Source organism: Gossypium hirsutum, chromosome A07 (genome assembly GCF_007990345.1).
Source record: "Gossypium hirsutum isolate 1008001.06 chromosome A07, Gossypium_hirsutum_v2.1, whole genome shotgun sequence".
Lineage (NCBI taxonomy): Eukaryota > Viridiplantae > Streptophyta > Magnoliopsida > Malvales > Malvaceae > Gossypium > Gossypium hirsutum.
Window position 1 is genome coordinate 84,917,693 of NC_053430.1, and position 23,739 is coordinate 84,941,431.

The 23,739-nt window shown below is 32.7% G+C and overlaps 1 protein-coding gene and 1 pseudogene across 1 annotated transcript; both read left to right on the plus strand.

The window, feature by feature from the left end:
- The first annotated feature begins 10,530 nt into the window (after positions 1 to 10,530).
- On the plus strand, positions 10,531 to 12,917 carry LOC107955671 (receptor-like protein kinase FERONIA; annotated as a pseudogene).
- Positions 12,339 to 12,833, plus strand: LOC121203745 (probable receptor-like protein kinase At5g59700). Its single transcript, XM_041074197.1, has one exon. It carries the CDS (start codon positions 12,339 to 12,341, stop codon positions 12,831 to 12,833), a length of 495 nt encoding a protein of 164 aa, XP_040930131.1.
- Positions 12,918 to 23,739: the final 10,822 nt, after the last annotated feature.

The following is a 23,739-nucleotide window of genomic DNA, read 5'->3' on the forward strand; positions in this document are numbered from 1 at the left end:
TCTTTGATCACCGTAGATATACTATTAGTTGATAGGTTAGTTAGTGTCGTGGACATCATCACCTAATTATGCCTCTCATTTTATTTTGGTCACCCAACTTGTAACACCCTGGAATTTGAGGCTAGAATTTTGAGGTTTGTAGTTAGGGTCGGTGAGCAGGTCGAGCAATTGAGTTTATTGTCGTGTTTTAGTGTTAGAATGAGCCTGCTAGTTTGGTGGTAGTGTGTGTTAGTTTACCTTTGGGTCCTGGGTTCAAGTCCTCATATGTGTTTAGAGGCGTTAATTTTATTTTGGATTTTTTTAAGTTTAAATACTTAATTAGTTTTACTTTTGTTTATATTTTTTAACTGGAAAAAGGGAGTTATCTCACATTCTTCCTCTATTTTTTCCCAATTTTAGTTTTTTTTTGTTATTTTTCTTTGCCTCTTCTGTTTCTGCATCTTTTTCTTTTTTGTTACTATCCGGTGGTCAAGGGTGTTTGTGCTTGCTTTGCTTGTTTAATTGGATGTTGAAGTGAAACGATTTTGTTGAGGGGTAGTAGTTGATTTTTGCTTTAGATCGCGAAATCAGGTGTGTTTTCTGAAACGGTTTAACTTCAATATCGAATTGCTGTTGGATTCTATGAAATTTGACAATATCTTGTGTGTTTCTGAAACTATAGATTTTAGGTATTGAATCGTTGATTATTAGCACGTTAACTTGCAAATTTTGGTATATTTTTGAATTACCAAAGGTTGGGGATAGTTCCGGTGTCAAAAGCACAATTTTCAGGCAGTTTTGGTGTGGTTTCGAGATCACACGGGTGGCTACATGGGCGTGTGCCACACACGGGCGGTCCACATGGCCGTGTGAATTTAGGAATTAGAGATCTTGGACATTTTTCAGTGCCACACAGCCGTGTGGCTACTGTTTGGGGATTTTGTCGATTTTTACATGGCTGTGTACCTTAACCACACAGGCGTGTGAGATCTCCACAAGGCCATTTCTTCTCTGCTCCTTATTGTTGGCACTTTTGGATAGTGAGTTATATGGGCTACTCACACAGCCATGTAACTCGGTCACATGGGTATGTGTCTCCTCCACACGGGCGTGTAGACCTCCACACGGCCTAGACCTTTCCACACGGTCGTGTGACCCTGTTTCATAAAATTTTTATTTTGAGTTATAAATTGTCTATTTTATGTTTCTGTGTAATCCGATCCTCGGTTAGGCCTCGATAAATGTGTTTGAGACTCGATTTGGTTTGGATTCGTGTATATAGGTGCATTTATGGGCTTTAAGTTAATTGTTCGTTGTGTGATGAATAAATTCGAGTTTATTATTACTATCATAACTGAGTATTGAAATGCAAGTGTAATAAAATCTAGATCTGTTCAACTGGAAACATGAATGCCTGTTTCTGTATGTTTGTCTGCGTACTGTGTGGATTACTACATTAGCATGAAAATTTTGGGGATTTGGTTATGAAGAGAAGGAAGACCGATTTGGCAGTTTTAACTACAATACTTATTATACTATACATATACTAGCTTAGTTGTATACATTTACTCGAGTGGCTTAGTTCCACGTTGTGGTGTGTAGGGTGGATGAACCTATTATGGTTTTATGTTGTCTGCAGGGTGGACGGACCTACTATAGCCCTTATGCGGTGTACAGGGTGGTCGGAGAGGTGTTTTGGTTGGTTGGGTGGGATTTTTGACTCGTTACATTCTCTATGCATTTGAATATATATTTGAATAAATGTCTGATTATATGGGCATTGAGATGTTGGTGATATGGTAACTTTAAAATGATGTGTTTTAGTTAATACATGTGTTGGTATGCTTTAGAAGCACCTTGTTGATTGGATTACTGGTTGAGTTTTCCCTTTATGACTTGTGTACATATCCTGTTCGGGAATATTGTTGTGATACTTTATCTTTTGCCATTTGTTTACGTTTCGAACTCACACTGAGCTCGCATAGCTCATCCCTTTAGTTTCTTACTTCCAAGTAAATCCCATGGTTTGAAGTTGGACTTGGTATAGCGGAGGTCTCAGATTGATAAGAGAATTAATCTAGTAAAGTTTGTCATCAATTCTTAAATTATTGAATTGTTTTGGACTGTAAATATTTTATATGAATTGTGGTATAAATTTTATTTTGGACTTTTGTAAAGTGTTATTTGGACTGATCTTTAGAAATTTGGTTTATTTTTTAATGCTTTTTACGCCAATCAAACATTTTCTCAAAACATAGCTAAGTATTATTTGTTTTCCTAAAGATGAAGCAAACAAAAAGCTTTTCCCGGTTTGAATTAATTTTTTTGTTTCCGCCACTTTTAGTGGCCAATGTAATCTCCGAAATTCGATCTAAACTTCTAAGCCGGTTTTTGGGGTGTTATAGAACTATTAACTTTTTTTAGTCACTAATTTTTTGAAATTAAATATCTTAGTCACTCCGAGCTGACGTAGGTTTTTTTATTGGTCTAAAAACAAATTTATCCCTTTAATGTTTACAATTCTATCAATTTGATCTTAAATATAAAAAATTTAACAAATTTAGCCCTCGATATTTACAATTTTTTTCATTTTAGTTATAATTCTTAAAATTCAAAAAATTTAGCCTCAGTGTTTACAAAATATGTCAATTTAGTCCTAACTAAAAATTAAAAAAATTATTTTTAGCCCTGTATAACCCAACGATTAACCTATGCGAGATATTAAAATAAGAAAAAAAGTACACTCTTTCAAGTCACTTGCAAAAGAGCTCTAAAAAGTTGGAATAAAACAAAAAAAAATTTAAGATCCAAAAGAAAATAAAGGGATTAATAATGTTATTTGTTCGAGTAGTAATGCAAACAATTATTCCAAATAGGTTCCAAATCAATTGGTTTGGTCCAGTGTGAAACCTAAATTATAGTAAAAGAAATTGTTGCAAATGACTTAAAAGAGAGTACTCTTTTTCTTATTTTAATATCGCACATAGGTTAGTTGATGGATTATAAATGGTTAAAAATAAATTTTTTAATATATATATATATTTTTAATTTTAGAGTTAGGACTAAATTGATAGATTTTATAAATATTGATGCCCAATTTATTGATTTTTTTTAGAATTAGAACTAAAATGACAAATTTTACAAATATTGAGGACAAAATTTGTTGTTTTTTTATATTTAAGATCAAATTGATAGAATTTATAAACATTAGAGGGCTAATTTTTTTACTAGACCAATAAAAAAGCCCACATCAGCTCAGAGTGATAAAAATATTTAATTTTGAAAAGTTTAATGACTAGATAAAAAAAAATAGTTAGGTAACCAAAATATAACAAAAAGTATAATTGAGTGACCATCTTTATAGTTTATCATAAAAAAATAATTTTAACATGTCTACGCCATCATTTAATAGATAAAATTTAATGAATGAACTAATTTACACATTTCGAAATATATAAAAGGTTAATTTATCTATTTTTGAATAGAAAGTCAAAATGCTATTCGTACAAGACTTCCTTACTATTTTTACCATGTTTAAAGTAATACCCAGCCTGGCAAGTCCTATGTTTGGCGGGTAAATCGAAAAGAACTTTGATTGGCACGATCCTATTCGCCCACAAGATACTATTGGTGAGTACATCGAGCACATAGTCAATATTGAGCATCAGGTAAGGATATTTATCTGGATGAATGGAGATACAAAGAAGAAAGTTGGTAGAGTATGGAGAGCTTTTGAATGGGGGGGTTTTACCAAAGGAATAGTACACCAAGTTTACCTAGTTACTGAGCTAGTTGAATTCTAACAAAATGGTCAAGAATGAATGAAGTGATTAATTAAATATATAATAAAAAGATGGATTCTCGCATACATTTCCTTAAACTTGTAAACCATTTACAGGGCAGATTAAAAAGGATTGTGACACGTGTATGGTTCTCTTAAGAGAAGGTAAGATTTTTTTTGATGAGGGAGAGCACCGGGGTTGTGGGTACATATGATACTTATTTTCTTTGGAGCATAACAATGCGATGCCTCATCGATCTTGCATACTTCATCGCCCTATCTTTTTGCCACCAGTCTAATCGTAGTAGGAAGAGTCCTATTTGTTTGGACACTTACGTGACTCGCCTAACGAGGTATTTTGGCCTTCTTGATACTTTGGAGCAGACATCCTCTTTTACACTGGTTGGATAGATGATCCCATAGGGATTATCTATTATGAGTCATATGAGGATGGTCGAGTGCCAGCATAGTGGGTCCTCGTCGATATATATTGTCTCATTCTGATCCTCAAAATGAGCATGAGGAGCTTCCAGATGATGATCCTCCTCGCCATGCGGACCCACCTCATTCCCCTCCACCTCCAAGTCACCCTACTGTTGCTCCCGTTGTTTTACTTGAGGATCTCTTCGAGTAGTTTGATCACTTTGAGCAGCGATGCTTTGATCTGTTCGATAGCATTGAGGAGTATTTGCATTAGATCTGCCCTCACCTCCATATTTCTCATCCTGATTATGCACTTCATGATCCTAACACTTCTCACGACACCGATCACTGACCTGATTTCATTTTCTTATTTATTTATTTATTTTTACTTTCATTTGTACTTTTCTTTTTATTTTTAGTTGTTTTTATGTTATTTGTGAGACTTCTTATTTTTATTTTGAACCTTGCTTTTATTTTTATTATTTTGATGGTTGTTTTTTTTTTCAAGTTTGTAGTCTATTTATCTTCTTCTTCTTCTTCTTCTTTTTTTCTGTTCTCTTATTAGTTTGCTCAGAAACTTGTACTTCATTTAGATTTGCCCATGATTCTAATTTTCACTATTCTGGCAATTTCATCCAAATTTAAGGCAGTTTCAGTTCTTTCCCTTTCTTTTGATATTGTGCTTATTCTGTGCTTATATCTATTTGTACATTAAGGACAACATCTTAAGTGTGGTGAGGTTGTTTATATGTTTATGCAATAAAATCCTTGAATTATTGTTTGTTTTAAAGTAATTTTCTCACAACTACCATTGAAGTAATTTCTTTTAATTTAGAGTTGTTATTGATTCTATTTTGGGATTTATTTGTGAATATTTGTGCATTGATTGTTTTATACTTTAAGACATGAGAGAATCAAGCATAATAAGTTATTTTTCATAAATAAATATTTCAGGTTGTTTCTCTGAACTGAAGAATTATGTTGAAATTTTAAATTTGCAAGTTTGACATCAAAACCATAATTTTTTTGTGAGCTTTTAAGCCTACAGAACATATATTCTATTTCGTGCTCATTTTATTTTTGGTTGTGAGTATGTCAACCTGATTTGTTATTCTAAAACTTGCTTCGATATGCATGTTGATACCACATTATTGATTTGATAAACTGAGATGATAGAGGCACTTAGGATTTAACCCATTTAACCTGTAAAATGCTTACCTATTGCATTAACCCTTAGAGAACCCCATTGATCTTAACACTTTGTTTTTTTCTAACCAATTTTTATTAACCCATATGTATGTTGTAAAATTATCCTTTTTATTGACTCCCTTTTTGTTGAGATTTAATTTGGTTAATTACCTAACTATGTTTCATTTTTTTTTGAATTGCTGAAAAAGAAAAAGAAAAAGAATCGAAAAAAATAAAAGAAAAGGAAAGGAAACATAAAAAAATGGAAAAAAATTGATTGAGTTTGTATATTTAGTTTCATATTCTGTTGAAAAACTCGTTTCCATTTGTAAGTATTTTTGTTTATGTGGTTTCTTTTAATTCAACAACTGATTGTTTTTCTAGTTTGGTAACTTATCAACTCGATCCCGATTATAACCAACTTTTTTGACTTCTTCTATACCCTTAACCTAAGCTCAATTACAACCGTGTAAAGACCTATTGGTTGACGTGTCATCTCATTTTATAGTGGTGGAGATTTGATTTTCAAGTAAACATATGGTAATAACATTTCTCATTCAACTATTGAGTGCATATTACTTGAACCTTAAACGCTTTGAGTGCTTTGAGTGATCTTTAGTGGGATGTCAATTCTTGTTGAGTTAGAATTTTTGGTGATTATTGAGATAGGGGAGATGCCTAATGTTTTTATGCGTTAAGAATCTCTGCTTGGATTGTTTGTGTTCTTTAGTGTCATTTTAGTTTGAATTTCTGATGCATGATTATCTATGGGTTGTCCTAAAACATGATTGGTGAAAACAAAAAATTGAGGGAGGTTAATATGATTGTGGATTGAGGATTTTGCTTAAGGACAAGTAAGCGCTTAAGTGTGGGGATATTTGATAAAAACAAAAAGTAACATGTTTTAGCCTCATTCTTAATTCATTTTGGATGATTATTCGATTTAAAATGGTGAATTTTATGTTCCTAACCCTTTAAATTCATGTTTCTATACTTAGGGGAGCACTTGGAAGTAAAATGAGCGAAAAAAGAGCGAAAATCAAAGTAAGTTTCAAGAGCCACACGGGCTGGGCTATTCTAAACGGATCAGACACACGTTCACATGCTAGACCATGTGGAAATCATGAATCGCACCCCAAGCTAGCGGAAAAACACATTTTTTGTAGGTTTTTCAGGCATTTTGAGACCTATATGTGACAAAAATAAGAAGATAGTAGAGAGCCATCATAGAATACTTAAGAAAACAACTCGAAAAACATCATTAAGCTAATTTTAAAGTAGATTTATAATAAACCGTAATATATACATATTTTTACCCCATGCTTGGCATATTCATGGATGATTTTTCCTTGGTTTTATCGAACTCGATGCTCCTAATCCTTTAAATTCATGTTTTATACTTAGGCAAGCATAGGAAGGCTAAAAGTGCGAGAATTAGCCCAAAAATAAACAAATTGGGCCTAAATCAATGTTTCACACGGCCTAGGCACTTCCACACGGGTGATCCACACGTCTGTGTGTGACACACGGGTAGACCACACACCCGTGTGTCATGGCTGTGTCGAAATTAATCCAAGTCAGAATTGCACACGGCCTGAGCACTTCACACGGGCATGGCACACGGCCATGTTTCTGTCGAACCCAAGTCTAGTTCTACTCGGAAAAGGCTAATTTTGGGCATTCAAAAGTCTACATAAACACCCTAGAAGAGGATTAAAGGGCACACAGAGCTGGAAATAGAAAATACCTAAGGACAACCATCAGAATCATCTTTGAAGCAAGATCTACATCAAGACTGAAGATTTCCATCCAAATTCCTAGAAGTTCTTTGGGGTTTTCTTTATGATTTGTTGTTTTCCATACTTTGAGATGTTTTCCATTAGTATGAACTAAACTCCCTAAATACCTAAGGGAGATGAAACCTATGACGAATCTTATTACTATTTGAATTATATGATAAAGACTTATTCTTATTCTTAATTGTAAGTTTTAAATTCTTGTCTTAATATTCCAGGGTATTAATTCAGGTTTTGATGTGCTTATTTAGTGGAGCAAAAGTCCCTGTTTAAAAGTAGATCATTCATAATTAAGCGGAGTTGAATGCAATCCTAGAGATAGGACGACATAAATATGCCGGATTAGAGTCAAATCTAATAAGGGAATCCATAGATCGAGTTAATGCGACAATAGGGGTTTTAATTAGAAAGAGATTTCAATTAATCAACCTAGAGTCAGTTGTTCTTAGTCTCGAGAGAGATATTAACATAAATTAGTGATTTCTACAGATTAAGTTAAGTGAATAAATTGTCTAACTCAGAAGTAATAAGTGAAGTCTAGGTGGATTCTTCCTTGGGTATTGTTTTCTCCATCGGGTTTTCCTAAAGTATTTTCCAAACTTTCATCTTCGTCATAATCTTAGTTAATTAGATAATTAGTTTTAGTTTAAAAACACACTTTAATTCTTAGGCTAGATAATAAAAAGATAGTAATTACTAGTACTTTTAGTCCTGTGGATACGATATTTCCGGTCTCACCGGAACTATACTACTATTCGATAGGTGTGCTTGCCTTAGTCGAATTTATAATTAGTTTCACGACCATCAATTTCCATTAAGATTGAAGATCTCTTTTGGTTTCTTTGAAGTTTATTGTGAGTTTCTTTGTTTCTTGTGGTTATTCTGTCTTTAGGATACTTTTATTTGCTATCATGAACTAATTTTCCAAATACATAGGGAGATGAACTCTAAGATAGGTTCTGTTATTTGATTTCTATTTTTACGCAATAAATACTTGGATCTTGTTCTCAATTAGGTGTGCTTAATTCTTGGTTTAATATTTCTAGACTCTTAATCCATGTTTGATGTGCTTAAATCAAAGAATGAATAAGCCTTGTTTAAGAGTAGATCTAGCGTAATTGAGTGGAATTGCATTCAATCTTAGAAATAGGACGACATAAATCTACCAGATTACAGTCAAATCTAATAGGGGATCCATAGATCGAGTTAATGCGATAATAGGGGTTTTAATTAGAAAGAAATTTCAATTAATCAATTTATAGTCAGTTGCTCTTAGTCTTGAAGAGAGATATTAGCATAATTTAGGGATTTCTACATATCAAGATACTAAGTGAAGAAATTGCGTAATTTAGATTTATAATGACAGATGAAATCTTGATAGATTCTTTCCTGAGTATTGTTTCGCTTCTTGGTTGTTTACTTGATTATTTTCATGATTTGTTCTTTGTTGTGTTCGTGAGCAATTAATTTAGTTAATTTTAATTTTAATCAACCAACTAAATTTTTCAGTTAAATAATAGAAAGACAGGTAATTACTAGTACTTTTAATCATCGTAGGAACAATATCTTTGCTCACTATAACTATACTATTAATTGATAGGTGCATTTGTCTTAGTCAGATTTTTAGTTGATTTATGACTGTATCATAATGAAATATAATTTTTATTTTCTTTGGGTTAATGTGTAAATTTTCCATTATACTTTATATAAAAATGAAATTTGTCGATCATATTTTAGTTTTATTGATATTTGTCATTGTACTTTTGAAGTAAAGATAAACTTACCACTCAACTTTAGCTCTATGTTGAATTTTACCAGTTCACTTTTACTTGATTTAATTTTAGATTCTTTTTATTAAATTTTACTATTTAATTTTAATTTTAAATAACTTGAAGAAAAATTAATAAAATATTTTTAATATTTTATTTTAATAATTAAAATAATGAATTAATTAATATAATGTTAAGTATTAATAAGAAAAATTCTATTTATAAAAAAAGAAAGTAATTTTCCCTTGTCATTTTTAAATCACTGTTCATAAGTTAATTTTTACATTTAATAGATGGATCTCACATGGGTACTATTTGACCGGTAATAATCATTTTGTTGAATATTAATGAATTAAAAATAATGGAGTGGATCTTAACCCATTAATTTATTTTTAACTACTAGAATAAAATATTTGAAAATTGTTTTTTAAAAATCATCAAAATTAAATTGTAAATTTTAATTAAAAAAAATAAAAGTTGATGGTAAATTTAATAAAATTTAAAACTCAATGATAAAGTGGATTCACATAAAAGTTGAGTTGTAAATTTACCTATATTTTTAAGATATAATTGTAAATATAAATTAAAATAAAGTATAATGACAAATTTTAATATTCAATTGTAAAGAGGAAAGGTGAAATATTAACACTACTAAATAGTAAAAATATATATTTCCAATTTTTAATATTTTATACAAAACATCTTATGAAAATAATATATATTTCAAATATTTCTATCCATTTTATTTTTCATATTTGTAGGGGCTCAATCGAAACAAACACTATAGTTTACTATATTTTAGGTAAAGGCATTAATGCGTACCCAAATTATTAGAACATGCAATCCAAAATTGGTAAGAATAGTCCCCTCTATTTGGTTATTCAACCAATTCAATTCCACTTCTGTTTTTTTCCCACTTTATTTCAGAACAAAAACAAAAACAAATAGAAATTTAATGCTAAAGAAAAAAAAATCAGTGCATCTTAATATTTGGATAGCTGAAAAATAGCACCAAAAAGGTGCTGTCAATTGTTGTTTGACTAAGTCCTCTGTTACCCATATGCAGTAGAGGAGCGTGATGTAATAACAAATGGTTTTTAGTGACATTCTATTGAATACACATAAGAAACAAATGTTAAACTCTACTAACTTCTCTAATCAATTTACGAAAATGGGAATTTGAAAATTCAAATCTACTGTAACTGTCTCTTTCCTGCACCCCTTCTTCTCTTCACTCTTCATTTCCTACCTTTCTTCATCTCTTATCCCTTTCTCCATATGCATCTTCTCTCTCTTCCTCTCTGTTTTCCCTCGTAATGGAGATTCCAACCAAAACACCAACTTTGTCCCTTCAAAACTCGTTCCCCTGTCTCTTCTTCTTCTTCTTCTTCTTCTTCTTCTTCTTCTTCAGTCAATACCTTGTGGCTCCTGTTACAGCAGATTTCGTTGTTACCCCTTACTACCCCATAGAAAATATCGCAATTGACTGCGGTTCTCCTTCCACCAAGGCGTCGTCTCTCGATAGCCGTTCTTGGCTTGGAGATGGCAATGGAAAATTCAGCCTCATAGAGCCACAAAACAACAAGAACAAATCATCAACGACTGTAGCTGTATCTCCACTGCCCTCATCAGTTGAAACTGTTCCCTACTCCACAGCTCGTCTTTCTAAATCACAGTTCACCTATTCTATTCCCCTCACTGCTGGTCAAAAATAGGTGTCCACTGCCCTCATCAGTTGAAACTGTCCCCTACTCCATAGGCGTTCAAAGCTTGTACTTCTATCCAATGTCATATCCAGACTTTGAACGCCCTTCTATTAATGCTTTCTTCTCTGTTAAAGCTGGTCTTGTTACCCTGCTCAGCAATTTCAGTGCTTTGCTTCATGCTCGAGGTGAAGTTACAGTTGTCAAAGAATTTTGTGTAAATGTTGATGAAGGTCAAAGGTTAAACTTAACCTTCGTTCCTACTCCTGATATCACTGATTCTTATGCTTTCGTCAATGGCATCGAAGTTGTTCCCATGCCGATCAATCTATATTATACACCAGAGATTAATGATGACGGCGTACCTTTTGTTGGCCAGGCCCAGGGAAGCTTGTACACCCTAGGAAACAACACTGCCCTTGAGAAGATGTATCGAATCAACGTTGGGGGGAGCGAAATCTCACCAGGAGAGGACAATGGGGTGTTCCGGGGCTAGTTAAGTGATTACGAATATTTGACAATAGCCAAACCAAGTGCTCTTCCTGTTAATGAAAGTATTAATCTCACTTTCAGCAGTATACCATCGTACTCTGCTCCAAGGGAGGTTTATATAACTGCCAGGACCATGGGGATGAACATGGCCCAGAATGAGAACTACCAGCTGACATGGGAGTTTCCTGTTGATTCTGGGTTCAATTACTTCGTAAGATTACATTTTTGTGAGTTCCAAATAGAGATAACAACACAAGGTGATAGAGTGTTTGAGATCCTCTTGGCTAATAAAACTGCAGAAACTCAAGCAGATGTTATATCCTGGAGTGGTGCTAATGAGATTCCAGTATATCGTGATTATGTGGTGTCAATAGGAAAGCAAGGAAATCAAAAGCAGCGAAATCTCTCTATTGCTTTGCATCCTTCGCCAGCTTGGAGAACTCTTTATTCTGATGCCATCTGGAATGGGCTTGAAATCTTCAAATTGAGCAACGGTTTTTCTCTCTCCGGACCTAGCTTTGATCTTACATCTGGACGTAACATCCATAATAGGAAGTCGCCGGTTGTGCAAATAACAAAGAAGAGAACAATAATTGTTGCTGTTGTTGCTCCTATCTCAGGCTTTATTACCGTCTCTCTTTTACTTTTTCTAATTTACCGGATACATTCCAATAAATTTGCCAACAGCAGAAGCCCTACTCCACCTTCAGATATTTGTCCCCGCTTCTCACTAAGGGAGATCAAAACAGCTACCAACAACTTCAATAAAAGTTTCATCATCGGAAGAGAAGGATTTGGCAACGTCTACAAAGGATTTACTAATGCCAGCTCAACCCCAGTTGCGATCAAACGTTTGAATCCAAGCTCACAACAAGGGGTGCTTGAGTTTAGGACTGAAATCGAGATGCTTTCCAAACTTAGACACCAAAATTTAGTTTCTCTGATCGGATATTGTGAAGACAAGGAGGAAATGATCCTTGTGTATGACTACATGGTTCATGGGACCTTGAGAGATCACCTCTACAACACTAATAACCTCCCTTTACAATGGGAGCAAAGGCTCAAGATGTGAATTGGTGCTGCACAAGGGCTGCATTATCTTCACAGGGGTCCTAATCACACCATCATTCACCGAGATGTGAAGACCACAAATATTTTGATAAATGAGAAATGGATAGCCAAAGTATCTGATTTTGGATTGTCTAAAATGAATGACTTATCCAATACTTATATTAGCACCGCCGTCAAGGGCAGCATCGGGTACTTGGATCCTGAATACTACCGTCTTCAGAAAATAACTGAGAAATCCGATGTCTACTCTTTCGGTGTGGTGTTGTGTGAAGTACTATGTGCAAGAGCGCCAATAGATCGAGCTGCCGAGGATCATATGCAAATAAGTTTAGCGGAGTGGGCACAACATTGCTACAACAACGGAACTCTGGATCAGGTAATTGATACTCGTCTACAAGGTAAGATCAAGCTTGCAAGTCTGTTAAAATTTGGTGAAGTGGCTATAAGTTGTTTGGCTTCAGAAGGGATTAAAAGGCCAACAATGAGCGAAGTGGTGTATGGACTTGAGCTTGCATTGAAGCTGCAGGGAAGTGAAATGAATGGAAACGATGAGAATCATGCAAATGACTCATCCACCATTGATTATCATGTGTTGTTTACTAGCGGTGAATCAATGAATGTTGGCCGCTAGAATAGATTTTCTTTTGGCCCATTGTAATCTTAATTATCAATTTAGTACCAATTTATGCATCAAGATATATTAACTTAATTATCACTTGAGTTTTTTGTTTTTTTAACTTTATTTAAACTTATTTTTATAGAGCTTCATAACTTTCTTCCAAGGATTAGAGTTAATACCTTGACTTGTGAACTTAATATATTTCATAGGATTATATAATTATTATTTTAAAAGGAAAAAAGGAAGAAAAGTTGAGTTGTTTTTGGTATAAGACTTTTCCAAGTCTTGCATAAAAAATTCGTGGTGTTTGTGGAATTGGTTTCGACAACACTCTTGACCATGCTCAACAATATAATTATTTCTTACCAAAAGTTTATTTTTAATATTAGACAACTTTATTTATTTTGAAAATATTAAATTAGATAATATTGTGAATATTATAAATATTTAATTATTATAAAATAGATATCTATTAAAATAAAATTTTAATATATTTTAAAACTCTAATATTTATTAAGAATAAAATTTTATATCATTTACACTTTTAATGCGGATTAGTCTTCATAGTCAACATCCATAGGCAAGTCTTGCAGAGAAAATTCTTGATGGCGAGAAATTTTAAACAATTATATTTTTAAAAATATTAAATTAGATAATCTTAGTAATGTTATAATAATAATAATATTATTATTATTATTATTATTATAAGATAGATATACATTAGGTAACAAGTTTGATGTAATTTAGGATTCTAATGTTCATTAAAAGAGAATTTATATCATTTATACTTCCAACATCCATTAGTTTTCATGGTCTGACATTTGGAGACAAGTCTTGTAGAGAAAATTTGTGGAGTGTAATTTCTCTTTTATAATGACACTCTTGGTCGCGGGCTCAACAATATAATCATTTCATACTAAATTTGTTTAAAAGTAACTAGTTGGTACCTAATTTTTTATGGATCTAATTGTTATTTGAATTTGTATTTCGTCACACATATTGGTATTTTCACACTAACATTATTAGTTATCCTAACGTGGCATTGGCAACCAATTACATGATATGTGATAGCCTCTTATCATGATACATGAAAAAAACCAGAGATATTATGATAAAAATGATAGCCCCACTCTTATTGACTTCAAACATATAAATACAAATCCAAGACTTCTACTAGAAATAAATTTCTATATTTGTACAAATTAATATTTCTTATACAAAGTAAATTACCAAAAACACATGCACTAATATAGCTAAAGATCCTAGAATATTGTTCATTTAATTGTTGCACTGATTATGTTGTCCGATATTTCCTCAACACCCCCTCAAGTTGGAGCATGAAGATTTGAAATGCCCAACTTGCCAAAAAGAAACTAAAATTGATCAATGCCCAAAGCTTTAGTGAAAATATCAGCAAGTTGGAGAGAAGAACACACATGAGTTGTTTCTATTCTCGTTTTGTATCTCCTCACGAATAAAATGGCAATCAACTTCGATGTGTTTTGTACGCTTATGATTTAAAAGATTTGTTGTAACTTGTAAAGCGGATTGACTGCCACAATACAAACACATGGAACCAAAATGACCGACACCAAGAAATAGCAACAATCCCTTCAACCATTTAAGTTCACAAGTTCCAGTAATCATTAACTGATATTCTGCTTCAGTAGAAGAGCGAGAAACTATCTGAGGTTTCTTGGTTTTCCATAAAATAGGAGATTTGCCCAAACAAATAAAATAACCTGTCAAGGAGCGTCATCAAGGGACAACTTGCCTAATCTGAGTCACAATAAGCATACAGATTGAGATTAGAATTTGCTCACAAAAGAATTCCTTGTTTAGGATTACCCTTCAAATATCATACTACTCACAATACAGCTTCCAATGGGCCTTCTTTGGTTGCTGTATAAATTGAGCAAGAATATACACACAGAAACTCAATTCAAGTCGTGTAATAGTTAAATAGCTCAGGTGCCAAAAGTGATAATTTAGCTATAGTATAGAGGCCAAAAGTGGTATTAAGCCCTTTTTTATTTTTAATAATTCTTTTCGTTTTTATTTTTTAAACATTTTTAAGTGAATTGTTTTTCTTTTTCTTAACACATGGTAACATGTTATTGGTTGGTTTAATTTTTTAAAAACAAAAATTTGGGTTGAGGTAATGGGGATTAACAAAATGAAAGAACATGGGCCAAATTGATAACAAAAATAAAGTACATAGGCCAAACTAATTAAAAAAGTACAAGTACCAAAGTGATAATTTAGTTATAGTACAAGGGCAAAAGTGGTATTAAGCCGAAAATATATGGTAAAATTTTTGGATTACATCAAATGTGATTGGACAAATCATTTGAGGATCAGATTTGGAGTTGGGTTATTAAAAAAAAGTTCTAAAAGAGGGCACGAGTAACTATAATGGTAAATTTGGTTCGTTGGAATGGAATAGAGTAGTAATTGGATAGCAATTTGGTGGGAATTGACTAGAGATGTAATTAGAGGTGTAATCGAGCCGAGTCGAGACGAATACTATTAAGCTCAAGCTCGATCGGACATATATTTTTAAGCTTGAGCTCGACTCAAGATATAATCGAGCTACTTGAGCTTGATTAAGCTTGTTTACCAATTTTTATACTCGAACTTGATCTCGAGCTCGACTCAATAATTAAGCTTAAGGTTAAAAATATTAAGGTCAATAATTTATTTTAATAATTTAAAAATATGAAAAGCTTGATAAGGCTTGTGAGCTATTTGAGTCAAATATTACTAAACTCGAATTCAGCTGTAACGACCCAAATTTTCTTAAGATTGGAATGTTAAATTATGTCAAATAATTTAATTTGGTTTAGTGGTTGAGTGTTGTGATTATTTTGGGTTCGAGTACTTTCTTTCGAAATTTTGTTAATTTTTGGTTCAATCCTTATCCCTAATCATTTGACTTAATTCTTATATCCATGTAGGTTATGATAGAATAAGTTTACTTGTTTAGTAGTAAGGCTTTAGCTAAACTTGCTTAGTTGTAAGGCTTTAGCTTACCCTTAAGTCTTGTGTTCAAATCTCAATGTGTGCAACTATGAAATATTTTTGTTATTTTCTATTTGTTGAAGGTGGAATTCAATTTAAATTTTATTAAATCGGGTTAGGACTTGTTTAAATTTTTTTTATTATTTTTTTGAAACTTATCAAAATCTCTAAAATCACCCATCCTCTTTTGTCATCCAACTTCCTCCACCCCCTCTCTCTCTCTCTCTCTCTCTTTCTTTTCCATTCCACCGTCTAAAATTTTCCATCTTCCTTCCTCTCTAGTTTTCGTTCCATCCTTTTTGCTTACCCTACAATTTTGGTTTCATTTTCTTTTGGAAACGATGTGCTTTTACTCATTTCTTCCATTTTTTGGTTTGGTTTCCTATGCTAAATGTTTAGACGGTTGTCATAGCATTGATCTTGTCTAAGTTTATTGTTTCTTTTGTTTTAGTAAGAGGCTTTGTTCGTTCTCCTTTCTCAAATTATGGCGAAGGGTTGTAATTTTGGGGTTAAGAACTTCTATTGATTATTCTAGTTGTGGTTGGCTACTATTTTTATGGGGTAAGTGTTGGTATATCAATTTAGGAATTGATTTTGCTGAGTTGTGTTATTGAATTCAAGCTTCGAGATTGGTATTGGGTCAATTCGTGTTCATTAATTGATCTGTTTTAATTCCGTATGTAGGATTTAGAGTGTGTTATTGTGTGGTTGATCAAAATTATCATCAGGTGTGTGAAACTAACCCACGAACTCGACTAGAACTCAAAAAAACCTAAAAATAGAGGTTGTTTTCAAAAACTGCTTTGCGTTACATGGTCGTGTGCACTATATGGCGTGTCGTCGGTCGTGTGCCAGACTGTGTAGAGTACATAGGCGTGTATGATTACACAGTCTGAACAGGTAGGCCGTGTGGGCCACACAGATGTGTGGCCCTTTTTGGTCAATTTCAAGGCCCAATTTGCGGTCGATTAAAAGACTCTAAAATTTGATTCATGGGTATTTTTATAGGCCTATAAAGGCGTAAATTTGGTTTGTTACGTACGAGTATGCTTAGAAAACATGATAAGTAGGATTAATTTTGAATAAGCAATATGATATAATATGATCTGTATGTTTAGGTATGCATCCAATGCATTACATGTGAAATGAATATATGTTAGTTTGATTATGCATGTGCACCGGTGTGGGTTTTGATATGTGATGAAGGAAGTGTATTTTGGTAATATTACTGCAAATTTTGGTGGTTAAACCGTAATATCTGTTTAGTAGCTCAGCTGTATATTTATGAGTGGCATACCACCACTTACTGGTTTGATTGGATTGGATGGACTCATGTAGTCCTAATTGGTGTGATTGGTTGGTCGGAGGTGGTGTGTAGCGAATGGGGGTAGGATTTTTTCTGATATGATATATGCTTCTGAAATTATGAAATTTTTTTCTAATATGTGTATTATAAGTAAAATTGTATATGTGGGCCAAGTCACACACCGGGCTTCTAGTTCACTCGTTTGTTTTAACACTTTTCAGATGGCCCTCAGAATTAGGATTTGGCAGCAATTCTAGAATTCGGTTTAGACATTTTGATTTTAAGTATGTTTTAGATTTAAATTTTGGACTTTACTTACTTTTTGACTTTTGATTTATGTTGAGACTTTAATTTTGGTTTGATAGTTATTTTGCAATCGTACTATTTATAACCAATATTTTTAACAAGATGGCATAACTGATCAAATACTATGTTTTTATAAGCTAAGAACTCTCAAGTGTTTTTCGCTGCAAGGTTTTGAAATTAAATACAATGCTATACGATGCAAGTGGTTACTAGAATAAATTTGTTTAAATAAAATCAATAAAACAAGGTTTTCGTCAAAGTGATTTCACATGATTTTCTGAAGACTTATGTTATTGATAAATTAACCAATTTTATTTATTCTTGATTTACAATTAAGGTTCACAAAAGTTAATGGACAATGTTTTCAAAACTTTAGCTAGATTATTTTATACTTTTCACTATTTGAGTACTACTGTTTGCTTCAATAGACTGCAGAAAATTAAAACACTCTCTAACTCTGATAAGCACTTTTGATAAAAATTTAGATTTAAGGTTTTTAAAACCTAAATATATTCATAAAACTCTAAAATTGTAGATAAGATAATGAGTGCACGTGGATCTCTTGGATGTGATGCCTGTGGGTGTGGTCATTGTTAGGGGGCTCGACCTAAACCATTTTCGATGGGCAGTATGCCCAATTTGGACACAAATGAGACAAATGGAACTCCTACCCCTGAGACTAAGTCTAGGTCTCAAACCGATGGGAATGATGCATTGCCCCAAGCTATGTTGAGAGTACTAGAGAGGGTCACTAAGAACTATATTGGATATGGGAGACAAGGACTGGTAACTGAAAGACTTAAGTCTAAGAAAACAAAACTGTTTAGGGGTGTCGTTGGGATCACCTCGACTATGTCCAAGTACTGGTTGGAGGCCACAAAAAGAATAATAAATGATTTGGACTGCACCCTTGAGCAGAAACTGAAGGTTTCTGTATTTTTGCTTTAGATATAGCTTATCAGTGGTAGTTGATTATTGTGGAAGACACCTAGCCTAAGCGAGTAACTTGGGCCTATTTTCGGAGCACCTTCCAGAATAAATATGTAGGGCAAGTTATATTGAGGCCCATAGACACAAGTTTATGGGGTTAACTCAAGGAAAGAGATTAGTGGCCGAGTGTGAGGCTAAATTTATGAGGTTAAGCAGATATTCTCGATATTTAGTTGGGACAGACTATGATAAGAGTATCTAGTTTGAGGAAGGGTTGAGGTACAATATTAAGGTATTAGTAGGTCCTCAATGGGAGTGAGTATTCGAAACTTTGGTAGAGAAGGAAAAAATTACTGAGGAGATTAAGATCGTGGAGCACGAGTAAAGGGAGAATGAGAAGAATCAAAACAAGAATAAGAAGGATTCGGGTCCTTAATGTTATTCTCAATGATCTATGAAATGGGTCAGGGTTGAGAGACATTAGCAGGTTGAGTCAGCTACTAGGATTGAACTCGTTACTAGGGTTGAACGAGTTCTGCTTTATGATTACTGTTGTAATAGCCCATTTTTTAGTGGTGATAGAACAATGGTTTCGGGTCCATAAATTTTCGTTGAGTCGTCCTGTAAATATTATTTATAGAATATTTATAGAATATTTACAGAGTCATTAGAGTAGTATTAAAATTTGGTTAAGAAATTTTAACGTTTAGATAGTTAATTAAAGAAAATAGACTAAATTGTAAAAGGTACAAAACTTAGTAATTATTGTATTTAAATGATTTAATAGCTTAACTAGTAAATGTGGGAGGGCCAATGAAGTAATTAAACCTTATTAAGGTTAGTGGATGACAAAGGAACAAAATTAATTAATTAAAGTATAATGGATGGTAATTTTGTAATTAAGTCAAAATTAAACAAAACATAATTAAAAGAAAATACCATCTTCTTCGTCTTTCCATGGTTTTGCCGAAAACACCTTGAAAGAATAAGTTTGGAGGTTCGGCTAGCTCACTCCTTTGCATGATTAAGTTTTCGTGCCTCGTTTTTAATGAATTTTATGTTTTTGAGATCATTACAACTAGGATCAACAAACCCAAACCTTCGTTTTTGAATCTGTTAAAAATTTTAGAAGTTTCCATTGATGAATCTTGGTTGTTTTTTTATGATAATTATGTGTTTGAAGCTTTGATTGTGGTATTTGGTTGTTTTGTAATGTGACTTTAGTTAGTTTTTAATTAAAGGATTAAATTGTTAAAATGTTAAAATCACGTGGTTAATTGGTGAATAAGAGGTGTTTTGTGGACTATTTAGAAGCCTTGAACATTTGGCTAGTATGATGGGTTTTTAGAAATGGTTAATTTTATGATTTTCGGGTTAAGGGACTAAATTGCATAAATTTTAAAAGTTAGGGGCAATTGTGTAAATTTAAAAAAATAAAAGGCTATAAATTGTAGACTAAATTGAAATATGAATTGTAAGCTAATAATTGGGGAATTTTACATTGTAGATCAAGACCATATCGATTTATGTAGAAAAGGGAAAATTATGGAATAATCTTTGAACTTCTACAACTATTACAATTTAGTCCAAGTAAGTTCGTTCGATTTGTAATTTAATATCTATATGAATTATATGATGATATGATATGAAATAGTGGATATTAATTGTTCTAGTGATGATGTAAAGTTGTTTGGAAAATGTTATTGAATTTCAGACTTGGGCTAGATGAACACAAGATAGAGTTCAATTGAATGATAACTAGTTATACGGGGTTAGAATGGAGATTGATGTAGCATGCTTTATATATTTTTCATGAGTATATTGAGATTTAGCATTTGTTGCAAACCCTCATGTTATACTATCATGTTCTAGCGTGTTATGGGGGTGGATGTATAGCTTACAGGCTAAGCACTTAGTGCCAAGGCGTGTTATCGATTGGATTAGCTCTGATGAGCGTTTGGCATGTTATTGGTTAGATTAGCTCTTATGAGCGTTTGGCATATTTGGTTAGACTACTTGTGTACTCGTATCTGTAAGTCATTCATCAGGTCGTAAATTGTTATATTATAACTTGCTTAATAACTTTGAATGGCATGACATGTACTTGACATCTTGAATTAACTCCATTGTGGACATGTATATTTTTCAAAAATTATTATTTGAGCTTTGAATTGAACTATATAATTCACCGATTTGTAATTTTGGATGACATGAAACATTAGTTGTTTAATTATATTTGAATAAATTGTTATATTTACTTTAATAAGATTTATTGTTTCTGTCTGTCGAACTTACTAAGATTCAATAAGCTTACTTGTGTGATTTGCATTTTCTTATAGATATATTTTTATGGGACGAAAGACTGGATCAGCACTCAAGTCATACTATTCATCCAATTTCGATAGTTTTTTAACATTTATTTTGGATTGTATGGCATGTAACAGGTTGTTATGTCAATGACCTCATTTGATATGTATATATATAAAGCATATGACTAGTTCATCTTTTGATCGATGTGGTCTTGTAATGTGATGATAACTACATGGTTGCTAGGGTTAGTGGTGAATATAGTTTATTTTATGGAGTTGTGGTTAAGTTTTTGGTAAGCTTAGGTAAGAATAAATATGATACATGTTTGATATTAACTTGACAAGTTATAAGGTTAGGTATTTAGCTTAAAAAAATTGATAAGATTGTATGTTTGAATGGTTGAATTTTTGATGATTTATATTGTTGTATAAATGTGTGTACTTGTGGTATCATTGAGGGTACATTGGTTAGGCCCTTAAGATGGTTGATTTAGCATGATTTGAGCATGTTTAATGGCATTTTGGGTAGGTTCAATGGCTGGTAAATGGATTGCTTAATGTTTAAGAAATTTTGAAATGGTAAACTTGAGTTTTAAAGTTCATTTTGGAGCACACAGCCTGGGACATGGACTACCACACAACTGTGTGCTATACCTTGCCTGCAACATGGGTGTGTGTATCAAGTCAGTGAGTTACACGGCTTGACACACGGCCTATGACATGGCCATGTGACCTAAGTAAGAGAGTTACATGGTTTAAGACACGAACTAGGACATAGCCATGTGTCTCAACTTCGAATCTTACATGATTTGGGTTATGTTACACGGCCTGGCCACAAAGCTGTGTGTTCCCTTTTTTCTAAATTTTTTCATATTTTCTTAAAATTTCCTAACTTGTTTCAAATTAGTCCGTAAGGGTTTTAATATTATTTCTTTAGCTCGATTTAAGCCTCATAAATGTAAGCTGTTATTATAATTCAATTATTTTATGGTATTTGAGAAATTATATTGTAATGATCATGATTTTACCTATTTATTTATGTTAACTTACTATAACATTTTCGTAACCCTATTCTAGCGACATATACGAGTTAGGAGTGTTATATTTATTGGTATCAGAGCTACGATTTAGTCGATTCTCGAACTGAACATAGTGTGTGTAAAGTCTAGAATTACATGCCATATAAATCTATGATAGTGTAATGTGTTTGATCCAATCTAACCTTTTTTTTTCTTATAGATTGTAAAGATGTCGACCGAATCTGATCGTGTTGATGCTGATGAGATTAATAGTAATGTATCAGCCACAGAATAAGGGATGAGTAGTAATATTCCAATTCCACAAGTATCTGAAAATGAACTTAAAAACATGTTCTTCGGGTTTATGAACCAATGATTTAAAGAATTTATGCAAATGAATACTACGGCTTAACAACTGTCACCTCCTGTTGTACCTCCATATCCTCCTATGACTGAATCTAGTCAACGTATACTAATTGAAAAGCTTAGGAAGTGTGGTGATAAAGAATTTCTAGGCAGGTCAGAGGATGATCCAGTTAAAGCTGAGTATTGGCTTCAGAATATTCTACGTATTTTTAGAGAAATGGCTTTCTCACCTGATAATTTTCTTAGATGTGTCGTTTCACTGTTAAAAGAAGAAGTATATAGTTGGTGGACTACGTTGACAGTTGTGGTATCGAAAGATGAAATTTCTTAAGATTTCTTTCAGATTGAGTTCAAAAAGAAATATGTTGGTAAACGATAACTAGACAAAAATAAACTACCTGTTGAACCAACTGAATATGATATTCAAGTTACTAATCCACTGGGTCAGAGTGTGATACTTAACTTAGTTTGTTGTAAATGTCCACTGAAAATTAAAGTTGTGAATTCCATGCTAATTTTATGTTATTACCCTTTCAGGAATTTGATATTATTCTGGGTATGGATTGGTTATCACTACATGATGCCATGGTAAACTGTAAACAGAAACGAATTGATTTGAAATCCCAGACAGGAGATGTAACAACCCATTTTTAGTCAAATCAGAATAGTGGTTTTGGAACCACATTTGACGTCAAAATATTTATTTTATTATTATTTCAATGTCTAAAACATGATTGAATGATTGTGTGAAAGTTTCATTTAGAAATTTTATTGTTTGATTAGCCAATTTGATAAAAAAGGACTAAATCGCGTAAAGTGTAAAAGTGTATTTCTATTAGCTAAAAGTATCTAATAGCTAAGGAATCATAAATTAAAGGTCCTTATTTGTAATTAAACCATGAGTAGTGTGAGTGGACAATATTGGACATGCATTAAGTGATTTGTACGTTTAATTAATAAGGTTAATTGTGTAAATTGATTATTCAAGGTAAATTAAAGTAAACAAATTAATATTTTTGTTTCATTCATCTTTTACAACCAAAGAACACAACCTAAATAGCCATGGGAGAAGCTTTAGATTTGTCCAAGCTTCCTTGGTTAATTGTAAGTCCGTTTTTGTCCCGTTTTTAATGATTTCTATGTTTTTGAGATCGTTACAACTAGGTCTAGCTAGCCCAGGGACTAATTTGCAAAATTTTTAAAGGTTTAGGGTTTTTCCATTGATGAATACATGTGTTTTTTGATTTTTGATGATAGATTATGAATGGTTGTTGATAGATAAATAAGTTTTGTAAAGTGATTTTTACTGAAAATGCAAATTAGGGATTAAATTGTGAAATGCATAAATTTTGTGGTTAAAATGTGAAATAAATGAAAAATATGGGCTTCTAGGGGCATAATAGTAATTCGGCTGGCATGGGTTGTGGTTAAATTGCATGAATTTGTGTTTTTATGAAATAAAGACTAAATTGTAAATGTTGTGACATGTTAGGGGAAAATGTGTAGAAGTACTTTAAAGTGTGTTTTGGACTAAATTGAATGGAGAGATGATTAAATAAGTTAATTTTGATTACATATAGATCAAGAAAAGTGAAACTCGGATCTAGATCGAGGAAAAAAATGAAGTTATCGACTAATCGACCTGTTTCGTCATTTTTATA